The sequence below is a fragment of the Lonchura striata genome, chromosome 4 (genome assembly GCF_050655825.1).
Source record: "Lonchura striata isolate lonStrDom1 chromosome 4, ASM5065582v1, whole genome shotgun sequence".
In the NCBI taxonomy this organism is placed as follows: domain Eukaryota; kingdom Metazoa; phylum Chordata; class Aves; order Passeriformes; family Estrildidae; genus Lonchura; species Lonchura striata.
Genome location: NC_140706.1, coordinates 6,064,899 through 6,076,905, shown reverse-complemented (window position 1 = coordinate 6,076,905; position 12,007 = coordinate 6,064,899). Strand labels below are relative to the sequence as shown.

The 12,007-nt window shown below is 41.4% G+C and overlaps 1 protein-coding gene across 14 annotated transcripts in view; it reads right to left on the bottom strand.

The window, feature by feature from the left end:
* The window catches only part of REEP1 (receptor accessory protein 1), an 82,503-nt gene that overhangs the window by 50,729 nt on the left and 19,767 nt on the right, over positions 1-12,007 (bottom strand). The window contains exon 2 of one of the 14 annotated variants that reach the window (XM_085577514.1): positions 8,239-8,313. The exons of the other annotated variants lie outside the window; for them this stretch is intronic. Within the exon in view, the coding sequence (XP_085433640.1) occupies positions 8,239-8,313 (75 nt within the window). The remainder of the gene's footprint in view (positions 1-8,238; positions 8,314-12,007) is intronic. 14 annotated transcript variants of the gene reach the window in all.

The window sequence follows — 12,007 nt, the reverse complement described above, 5'->3', positions numbered from 1 at the left end:
TAACTGTGCAGTTTACTGTAATGGTTTTATGGTAATGTTGTTGCATGATCTATTCTTACACAAAGCCATGAGTAGAGAGGTCATTAGCAGCTTATTTACCCCTATGCCAGACACTATGGCCCACAGTACATATCCGGAGATAAAATGACACAACCTTTCTTCTGCTGGAGCTGGGAACCTCACAGGGAAAGTGAATTACCCATACATGGCTAATACTCATGAGATGATAATTTTTTAAATGATCAACGGCTGCAAAGCCTTGATCAAGCTAAAATTAATTTAAAGGGCTTTCTTAAATGACAATCTCCTTCAGAGCCCCTGAATTCATCCTTTAGAAGTTGGAGAACTGTGTTTTCAGGTCTAATGAAGAAAGATTAAATGAAACTACTCCTAAGAAAAGTAATATTCAGCACAGTTGAAGGGTTAGTTGACCTATGTTAGTATCAGGACAAATACACACTCCAGGGTCCAGGAATCTTTAATTTTACTAATAATTCTAAAAGGCTTTTCAGGGCTCTAGTTGAGGACACAACAGTATCCTAAGCACAGAAATGCCAGCACTTCTGCAAGCCTTCACCTTCTTCAATTAGTTCTCTCCAAGTCTTTGGGAAATAGCTGAGTTCTCAGATCCCCTTTGTACATTTTGTACTTTGTACATCAGCCCAGCTGAGCATTCCCCTGGCTGGACATCCATCATGCAGTGCTGACACACAAAAGCTGCATCTGTAGTGCCTTTAACTTTCTTGGGTTGGGCATGATATTGTCACTGTTTCTGCTCAGAGCATACCAGCACATGGTGTGGGTGGGCTAAGATACCCCAGGTGGAGATTCAGTTGCCCAGCCTCCAAAATTCATGCCCATCCTCTCAGTAACTCTTGCATATTGCCCAGAACTGCAGCTGAAGGTAAATACTTCTGACTTGCAATTTACTTGGCTGGTGCATGGGACAGATACAACTCACACAATTTGTACAGAGCATTCTAAAATATCTTTTGTTTTGGTCAACAAAGAGTAAATATGCACAAGTGTAATACTGGAACTTAGACACATTTCCTTAGCCACTCTGAGATGTTTCTTAAAATGCAAGGCTTCTCTTCTTAACTTTGAAATCTCTCTACATCCATTTAACTTTCCTACAACATGATTCACCTCACAAGTAAATATCCTTCTGCTAAAAAAAGACAATTCCTTCCCTACTCCTCCCAAATAATTTTATCTTTTTAAGTACCTCCAGGTTTTGTATTCCTTGATCAATATTTGATTTATTTTTCGTTTTCTGATATTTTCCAATTTTACCATAGCTTCTCCCTGAAGCTTAACAGGTTAAACACTTTCCTGTTACATCAAAGACTAGATTTCAATCCCTGTAATATTCTAGTAAGTTAAATCTTTGGGTCTTTAACTAAAGGTAAGAGAGAGAAAGGAATTTGTTTTTACAGCAAAGCTACTATTCACCCACATTACATTTTTTTAACAACCACCTAAAGTGGAGGCAAGACTCACTAGCAAGGACAGGTATCTACTGAAGCATTTCCTGGCACAGCAGCTCATATTGAGTGCTTTACAATGAACATCTGACAATTTGAGATTTTGAACAAATAGATACCTAGGGTAAAAACTTTCAGAGAAGGCTGAGATGACAGGTATCTCTGTTCCATTAACCATGCTGGAAAATAAATGGTTTTCACCACTGGAAATCAGCAGCTTGGTCACAGCCCAGCCAGTGTGAGATCTAGAAGGAGAAGTTGCATTTTCCAGGCACTGCTTCTGTGCCACCCCCATCATTACACAGTGAGACAATCTCACTGTGAGCACATCTTAGCAATTCCCACATTTGCTCATTTATTCTCGTCAGGTGACTTCTTGGAAGCACTTACAGAAACATTTCCATTCAAAATAAAGTATCAGGCAATAGTTTCTCAGAAAAGATCATGAACACAGCCTTGCAGCTTCAGAGTACAAATCAAAATATCTGATGCCCATAGATATATGCAATATATGCACATATTCTAGAAGGTGGGATTTAAAATCCAGTTTCACAATTTGATGAAGACATCAGATTTCTTTAATGCCTCAATACATCAGTATTGCTATCCAGATACTCAATCCTCCTTCTGACAGAAGATGTTATGTTCCCATTTGCATTCAATTTTGATCTCTCCCAGACTTCTCATATGTCTCTGAATTTCAGGCTTTAGCTGAGAGCCTTAGAGAATAAAAGGGATAAGCCATGCTGCTCTCTTCTATTCTGCATCTCCCCGAACTCAAATGTGTTCAGATCAAAGCCTGTGACACAGGCACAGCTCCATTCCTACACCATGAGGAATTCCACTTTGTCTCAGGCTTGGGTAAAGAGCCAGTGCATGGCACAGTTCTGAACAGAAGGGGCTTTGCCTCTCTTCTTTCTTTTGGCTTAGAGACTTGACCTCTTTCCATTCTCACCTTCCCTCTCACACATTTACCTTTCAGCTGGCAGCTGCTCAAAATATAAAATAAAATATAAACTGAGCCTTAGGAGCCAGATGGAGACTCCACAGAAATAACCTGAGAGGGAAGCAAAGGGGAAGACAGCCAAATATTCAAGGACCATTTCAGAGTTTTCTAAATAAGCAGCTGCTTGAGAAGGCAGCTTGTACTTTTTGTGGGAACACCCACACTGCATGCTATCTTATGTATGCTCTCCTATAACTTCTTATCATTAATGCTGCTGGGTTAAATGCCACAGTCCAGTGTTTGTCCTCTCTCTCAGGCAAGGGGATTCACACAGGAGGGTGACAATGTTGCAAGTGCCACTCTAAATAAAGCACTACTATTTTGAAATGAAATAGTTAAACTGTTTCAAACACATGTGGCTGTATAAAATGTGTCTGGAGAATTGAATTTACACAGACTTCAGCCATTTATGGCCTGGCTGCTCAGAGTGGTTTCTTGGTTTCAAGAATATACATAAATTACAATAGTGTTTGAATAGGAGCCTGATTTGTTACAGCCAAGTATCTGCAAACCTCAGCAGAATAATAATTGAAAAGAATGCTGAGCTATTCCAGTATAGCTGTATAGCACATCTGAGTGCAAAAATCTCAGGACACACTATATGAAAAAAGATGAAAAATATAAGTAAATCCTTGGGGTTGAGGGTATGATTTTACAGGATGGGTTTACACAAGATTAAATATGAATTACCACAAACTACATGGAAAGCAGACTGGTTACTTTTAAAGTACCATGCAAAATCAGGCATTTTATTTACAAACTTAAAATGCATGTCCTGCTTCACGGACAGCAGGCAAGAATCTTTCAGTGTCTGCAGTCTCTCAAGCAGCTCTGCTGATTTTGCAATGATCTAGGAACAATATGTAGAAACAGGCAGGGGGTGTGCATCATCAATCATGTATGTCACATCCCCTCAGGCCCTGGAAATGGCTGTCAGTGAGCTGCTGGCATGTCCAGCTCTGAAAAGTCTGCAAAGGAGCACTGGTTTAAGGTAGGCAGGATCAGGGATGAGCTCAGAGCCAACGGCAGCAGCCATGGTTAGCCAGCACCCCCTGCAACAGAGCTTCACACAAGGGTACAGGCATGAAGCATGAGAGATTACAGAGCTTCCCTGACATGATTAAAGTACTTTTAAAAATATGCATGCCAGGGTGCAATAAAGCATTTGGATTCTTTAGATTGGATCTAAAGAGAAGATGGTCATGATCTTCATCCTCAGCTTTCAGTGGGTATTACCACTTCTTAGAGAAAAGCTTGATAGTGAAGCTCATCAGAGCTCCAGAGGTGAGGTCAGAGGTGTCTCAATTCCAGGCTTTGGGATGGCCCATTTGATTGGCTTGGGTTGCTGAAGTGCAGGTAAATCCATATTCCTATTTAGTGATGAAATTCCCAATACTAAAATAAAAGGATCATGACAGAATCCTGCTTTTAGGAGCCCTCTATCCTTGCCCTATCACCACTCAGTTTAACTCAAAGCTCATAAAGAACACAAGTCCTCCATTGAACTGGCCAACTTCTGTCCCATAATATTCCATTTTCTAGGATGCAGCTGGCACCCTCTACAAGGCCCTCGCCATTCTGAACTACAAACACAACCTTAGGTTTCCCAGCTGGGGAGATGTACACCACCCACTGACCTCAGCAAAGCAGCACTAGCTGACAAAACTTGAAGCTCTGGTATTGCCCTAGGGATGAGAAAATCATTGAGGTTTGCATTGAAACAGCATTTTCCAGCTATTTATTTAGTTCGTCTGTAGAAAATCCAGCCTTGATTCTTCAAGTTTACCACAAGCCAGGACCAGGATTCTTTTGTGGCAGTTCTTGCTAAAATTTGGCAATGCACCCCTTAGCCTGCTTATAAGGGCAAAACAGAGAAGCTGCAATTATTCCAGATATGAGCACTTTCCCCCCCACTTATGTACTGTGACTTCTTTCTTAGAAAGTTACACTCAGAAGCTTTCTATTGCATTAAATCTTTCTTGTTTGGAGGATAACAATGCTTTTCACACAGATTTTGTAACTCATCACTTGGTCATAAGGCTTTTCTAAGCACATACAATTATACATTCTATTGATTGCTAGATTAGAGGAAAAGAGCTTGTGCAATTCCCGATAGATTGAAGAATCTCCAAATCTTCTAAGGTGTGGAATCTGTGGTTCCTCAATTATCTCTAAGTGTTCACCGTTAATTCCCATCTTAGAGTCAGCTGCAATCAGCTGTAACACACCAAACACAAGGATCTCACAATGCTGTCCAAATACTGATGAATACTCAGCTTTACTGAGCACAGTGAGATGGGAAATCACTAGCAGACACCAGGATAGGCAGTAGAACACAAGGATTTTTGCAGACCTGTTCAAAAGGACCACAGAAGTCTCCATTGCAGGCTTATGACAGTTACAGCTTTATAAATATCCAGATATGGATGTATCTGCAAGGTAGATTATACCCTGAGAAAACATCATTAGACCTCAGGTTCTCCATAAATCATTAGAGTCAGCAGGGGGTTGGTTTGACTGATTGCACTCTGACAGTTCTGAAAAGAGGTGAGTGCAGTATAACAAGCATGAGGAAATTCCTACAACATTTACGGAGGAAACAATTTGCTCTTAGTTCAGTGTTTGTGCTTTTAAGGTATATTTTAAAATAGCAGCTTCCTCTCTGCATTTGATCCTATGAGACAGACCCTTTCTGTATATAGGACAGTAGAATGTGTTGCCATGGAAACTATTATGATCTACTTAAATTCAACAAATCCAGCCTTATGGGGTAAATTCCCCAGAGTATCTCAATTTAATTATTAATGTTCTTTCTAAACAGTAACATCTTTCTGTTTTGACCAAAATCCTTATAAGCAGAATGGAAACAATAAACCTGGAAAGCAGAGTCCTTTGTTCAGCTACAAAACAGGTACAAATAAGCCAGGGAAAATGCAAACAGCCTCCAGGGTGCCCTGACAATGTGCTTTAAATCAGACCTAGATGAATTGTTTGGAAGGGGGCAAGTCTCATTCAGTGCTTGTGTCCATCATGCCCCTGGACTCTCTGCTGTGATTTCCAGCAAAAAATAGTAGTTAGGATAGTGGGCTTTTTTGCAGAGGGACACTGACCATCAATTCATTTTCATATAACCACCTGTCTTGCAGTCATTCTCAAGTCAAACCACTCAATCTTTCTCCATAAAATATGTGACTAAACTCAAAGCCTTTTAGCCTTAGGGCAGCTCCAGCATCCACCTCTCTCTTTCACACGTCATCATGAATTCTGCAGGTAGATTTAGGAGCCAGATGGTGTTATTGAACCTGATCTAACACCAGGGATAGTTTCTTGTGGGCCATATAATCTGAGTGGCTCGTAGGTCTAAGCTTAGATATGCACAGACCATGTCCTCCCAAGTCCACAGCATAAGAAGCAGCAGGACAAGCAGAACCCTTCCATGAGCAGAATGAGGCTCAAGAGCTTCAAACTGCTCATCCACAAAAGGGCCTAAGGAAGAGCAGTCCTGTGGGAACTGCCCAAGCTAGAACAACCATCTCATCACAAAGGCTTATTTGGTGGGACCTATAGCTGGAGAGAGCAGCCTTCCTCACCTGCTCACAGCAAGTGTGAGAGCATTTGTGATGAGGACATCAAGACAAAGGTGACCATGAAATATTGTGAAGAATGGAGAAGGTCATCTTCCTGTGATTGCTCTGCTCTTTATCATCACCAAACATTTCCCGTCTGTCGTCCCTGCAAGGATGTTCTTCCTGAAATGCCATACAAGATTTCTGGTTTCACTTCTCCATGACTGCTCCTCAGGGACTGACAGCCAGGAGAGCTCTGCCACAGAAGAGTCTTGTCTATGTAAAACATCCTAGAGCACCCTGTGTCTTCTGACCATTGGCTTGGAAACTCCAGCTCAGAATTCACATTTACCTCACCCCTCCAATTCTCCTCCACTGGGGGTATCTCATGCCCACATCAGGCTCTGCCGTGTGTAAAATAGAACTGAAGTTTTCATGGGCAGAGATTATCACTAAGATTATTTTACAGTTACCAAATCAGGAAAGAATAAATAATTTGCCCTCTCCCCACAGGGAATTTACAGCACTGCACTGAATCTAGGTTCTTGGTATTCTCATATAAAATCTGCAGCACAAGACCTTTCCTTGTGTGAAGCTGGTTATTGGTTCTAAGCCTCTCTCAAAATATGAGGCAAGAAATGTCTGGCAGTTTTTGTCTTTCCGGTGCAAACATTTATTTATAGGCTGGAAACAAGAAATAGAATAAATGAGCTGAATGAAAGGAAGCAGCAGCATGAACTCAACAGAATAGAAGTGTTTCTCCTGCAGGAGCTGCAATTACACATTAATGCTGATAGCATTGGACTGCCTGGTAAATTCACAGGCAGGTACACACATGGTCCTGGCATCCCTGGGATCCATCCCAAAAAGAACAACATTTCAGACATGAGGGACATCCTTTGTAGCTCCTCACAAATAGGTTCTTTAATGTTGGTTTTGGTCTCCTGTAAAATTTTCCATTTTTGGAAAGCAAAATATTACTATTGGCTCCATGAGACAGAAAGGGAGAAGAAAGATTGCAACTTTACTGACCAGTTGATGGATTCCTTCTTTGAAACTGGATGTTTATTTGTTAGCAATTAGTGCATGAGCAGTAAGGGATGCAGCAAGCAGCATCTGAAGAAACAAGCCTTTCCTAAGCATGACACCAGTTGGCCCCTGTCACTGCCAAGAGTAAATCTCCAACTTGACACCCAATCCTCTGCCTCCATATAAATTCCTGTTCCTTCTGAAACATAATCCTTGCTCTTCATTTCTACTTACTGTACAACTGGCTTCTCTCCTTTGATGCCATCCCTGCCCTGCTTCTGGCTCTGTGATCACTTTTACCAGCCTGCAGATCACTGCTCTACCACCCACAGCAAGTTATAATCCCTTGCCCTCACCCTCTCTTGCAAAACGTGCCTGCAAGAAACAAACAGCAGGGTACTCTGCTAAGGAGTTATGCCTGTTCTGAGGCTCACAGCAAATGATGGAGTGGTTCTGTGTACAAATTTTGGGAATGTACCACCCATGTTTCCAGCTCTGGCATGGTGCTCCAGGTCTAGAGTGCCTTCCCGAGTCCTACCTCTGGAATGAGCAGGTGTGTCCTGTTACCTCAGTCACACTCTTCAAAACCACACAAGTCATGGAAAGATAAAACATAGTATTCATTTTGTCACTTATTCTAGCTCTTTCTCACCACTCTGCTCACCATCTGTTTTGCCTGTATTTTACCAGTTTAAATTCTGTCTTAATACATGCATGTGAAATGCCAAATCAGAGCATGAACACCTTACCAGCAAGAATTTCACAGAGAAATTACTGAGGATCACAGGATCAGTCTCAAGAAAGATTCACCTACAATGCAGAATTGCATGTGTTCATACCTTATTTATTTTTCTGTTACTACAGAACTTAGAAGAACCAGCTAGAGACTAACCCCCACTGTCTAGGTGTTGTAAGATAAAAAATATTAAATGACCTTGCTGATTAAAAAATAACAAATGAACTTGCTGCCCAAAAGAGTTTGCAATCTAAGTAGCATACCAGTGATAACAAAAGTATGTAAGACCTGCCTTGCAAAAAGCAGCATGTGATTGACTTCAACCATAGGGGTGATCTAAGGGAGATTTTGCCATATGAGCCTGCTTACATGGATGCATCCCTTCATTAGGCCATTTCACCTCACAAGACCTACCTGAAATCTGAGTGGCCCCAATCCAGCCAGGTGGACAAGCCAACAAAAGGAAATCTAGACTCAGATCCTTGCTGCCTAATGAAGACAGAAGAAATTTTGTCATACAAAGATTCTGCAGCAATCCAAACTGGTTAATACTTCTGCAGCCCTCAGGTCTTCATCCACCTTTAAGCCAGATTAGCCTGAAAGTTCCCAAGGTATCAGCTCTGCCTGCTGAGACATGGAAGCAGAAGGAAAAAGGCAGTACTCAGCATTCAGAAGCAACTACTCAGGAAGTAGGAGGTGTGATTGTATGTTGCCTTTCTTCATCCAATTTGTACCAAGCATTTCCCCTTGACTCAACAGCTCTCCATGCAACACACAACCCCTGATGGAAGCTCCAGTCTCACTCTGTTAACTGCAGTAAGAGCACATGAAAGTGTTTCTCAACCTTTCCTAATCACTGGACCATCCAAACCTTTGAAAGAAACACACAACTTATTTTATATCCCACTGTTCCTTAAGTACAGATGATAAATAATAAGTCACATGGAATTGGCAAAATGTTGAAATGTTAATATTTTACAAAACTGTAATTCAATAAATATAATTAAAAAACTTGTAACTAAAAAAAGAGTTAAAAGTGGCATCTTCTATCTAAATCAGTCAGTATATAACTGCCTGTATGAGGGTTTCTGTTTTAGAGCTGAAACATGGACTGACTGATGTTTTGTGGACTGCCAGCCATCTGTGGACTACAGCTCAAGTACCTTGGATTTAAATCTCCCTCCTGTGATTAGGAAACCAATTTTAGGCAGTGTAATGCCTGACTTAGTAGCCTGTATTAAGCAGTCTGGCTCTTGCTTTCTGCTGACTGCTACCCTAAGGACAGCACTGAGGATCTGAGAGGGAATAGGTCATGATTCAAAATATTTTGGCCTTTGGTTGTTTGACTGTCTCAATAGCATCTATTTAAGTCTGTAGTTTTGCTCTATCCCTCTCACACCACCAAAAATCCATACAAATGCCACACACCCATTTCTTAATTCCCTTTATCAGGTTCCCTTTTATTAATTTATTGAGCAAGCAGTCTGGAGGAAATATGTTACCTGTTACCCTGTGGAATACTGCACACATCACTGGATCTCCATTTGTCTTGGTGCCTTTACCCATACAATGGCAGTAAAAATCCCTCTGACGACACAACACCAAATTAATGCTTCAACACTAAATGAATGCTTCAAAGTGCCTTAATATAGTGAAAGGAAAGGGTCACACAAAGACAAAATGCTGTACAAAAACAGCTGCAAAGTCCAAGCCCCATGGCTATATTCCATAGGTGCCAGGCTGGTAAAACACCCTTCCTTACCACACTAGAACCAGCAAGATCTGTGATGTGCAGAGCAGAAAACATTCCCCGTTGGGGCCAGGAGCTTTCCCAGCACATCTGTTCTTGGGCAGGAGAATCTGGGTCACGGCTGTCAGAGCAGCAGGCAGTGCTGTCCCCTGCAGCGTGATCCCACAGTCACATTTCACACCAAGGGCATGGCAAATGTCACACCTGTGCTGGGTGCTCCTCTGTCATTTACTGGCACCAACAAGTTCTGCCCCCGGAGCAGAGCCAAAGGCTGCAGCAGGGATGCCCAAGAACTGAGCTGGCAGCCACAGAGACCACGAGCTCTTCACACAAAGGACAGCAGCAGTGCAAGCCTGCAGCCTCTGTTTTGGAGGGATTACACCACTTTTATATAGGTAAAGTTTATCACTAAACTCTCTAAGTACAGCAGGGTGCCTGGCCTTCCCACTTCCCAGCTCCAGAGCACAGAAGAGTCAAATGCAAACTCATCCCACAGCCTTGGCTGGGAGCTCAAGCTGCACTTTGGGTCCTCTGCTGTATTTTCAGATATTTTATACTGCTGGTGTGAGGCCTGTAAAGAGCAACCTGAATCTCTCATGTCATCTGCCAGCACACCAAGTAAACAAAGCAGGCTGTGAAGGACCTTCACACACATGATGTATGTCAACTAAAATGCAAATGCAGATGTATCAATAACCAACACATTATATATATCAAGTGGTAGCATCATCTGAAGTGCTAATACTGATGTATCAATAACCAATAGCTTGAATCTGTGCTTTGCTTTTATGAGAGCAGTCCCTGCCTGCTTGAGTGGATCCTGTCTCTGCCTCTCATAAAGAAGACACAAGCTATCATTTTCTACCTTCAGATAGTATCCATGATATGACTTTTCATGTTTTGTTTCATTCATAAATTTCTTCAGGCTTCCCATACACATGAAAAGTGGGAGGAGGAAGGATCTTCTAAGTTTCTTTAAAATGAAAATTCTTTACAGATACAAAGATGAAATCTATATCTGACTCAGTAGCACTATGACTTGACACCAGATGAGGATGGGGTGGCCAATCTCACAGCCTTGCTAAAACAGCATCACAATAACCAAGAGCTAGAAAGCAAACAAACTGTGATAGGGAAGGAAATCTTACACATCAGGTTAAAAAATTCTTTGGTTCCCCTTTGATTTTGTTCAGAATCCAACCACTTCCAGGAACAGTTGGCATACAGGGATGGGAATTCCCAACGTGATCTAAGGCTGCCATTCTCTTTCACATCAAAACATAGATCAGAGAGGCCAGTAATGATATTTTGATTTAAAAGAAAATAAATGCAGGCAAAAAAAGCATAATTAAGGCTGTGGACTTTTACCATGAAGAACATATTTAATCATTTTATATTAATTTGCAATGCACTTCTAAGCTTCTCACAGGAGGAATTCAAATGCCTAAATCATCACACAGCATGATATTATCTACTGATAACCTGTCTAACCCAACCTCATTTTTACTGACATTTCCTTCCTCTTCCACGTGTTCCAGATTGAAATTCTTTCAACAGGCATTGTGATGTTTCTAACTTTCAGAATGGGAGTGAAAACCTTTTATGTCTGTTCTGTGTGATCCCAAGCACATAAACCAAGTTTCATGTTTCTGAGAAAGGACAGTATTCCCATGCTAACACAATAGGCTGTATTTATATACACCACTTTTAACTTCAATGGGCCTATAGACAACAGCCAAAAGCAGCTATCCAGGATTGCCAGAACTGTGCACTGTAGCTGAACTGGTCTGCAATAACAAAGAGAGATCACAAGTCCTTCTCCTAGAGAGGCCTCTACCTTTGGAGGTAAATTGAATCTCCTTTGAAATGAATAGCAATAGCCTGTAGGTGGTAAAACAGACCAATGGTCCCTTCTGGTCTGCCTCAGGGAAGATAAATTCGCAAGTTCATTACACTTCACAGAAGAGGAAACTGAGATACAGGTGCTCCAGGATGTCCTTTGAGATGTACTCAGAGGTGAAGAATAAAAAAAACTGTAATTAACCCAGAAATAATGATGTTATCCCACTCCAGTTATTGTGAGAGACATAGGAACAAGTCACACCAAGATGCAACAATTACAATTCCAATGATCACAGGCATCCCTTGGTGGAAAAGTAATCTGTAATCCACCGTCATAAGAAAAGAAATATCCCAATTTTGTTCTCACTGAGATGAGTGAAAAAGCTACCTGGGAATAGTACCACAGGAGAATGAGAATTGAGCTCTTAGAGGAAAAAGACATCCAGGGACACGATTGTCTTTTTGTTTCACATTTTTACAGTACCTAGGGCAGATCCTGAACATAATATCCTTGACTTCAACACACAGCTATGGCAGAGATGCTGCTCTGAATGCATCATTTCTCTTCTGAGGGTTCCCAGCACACAACTC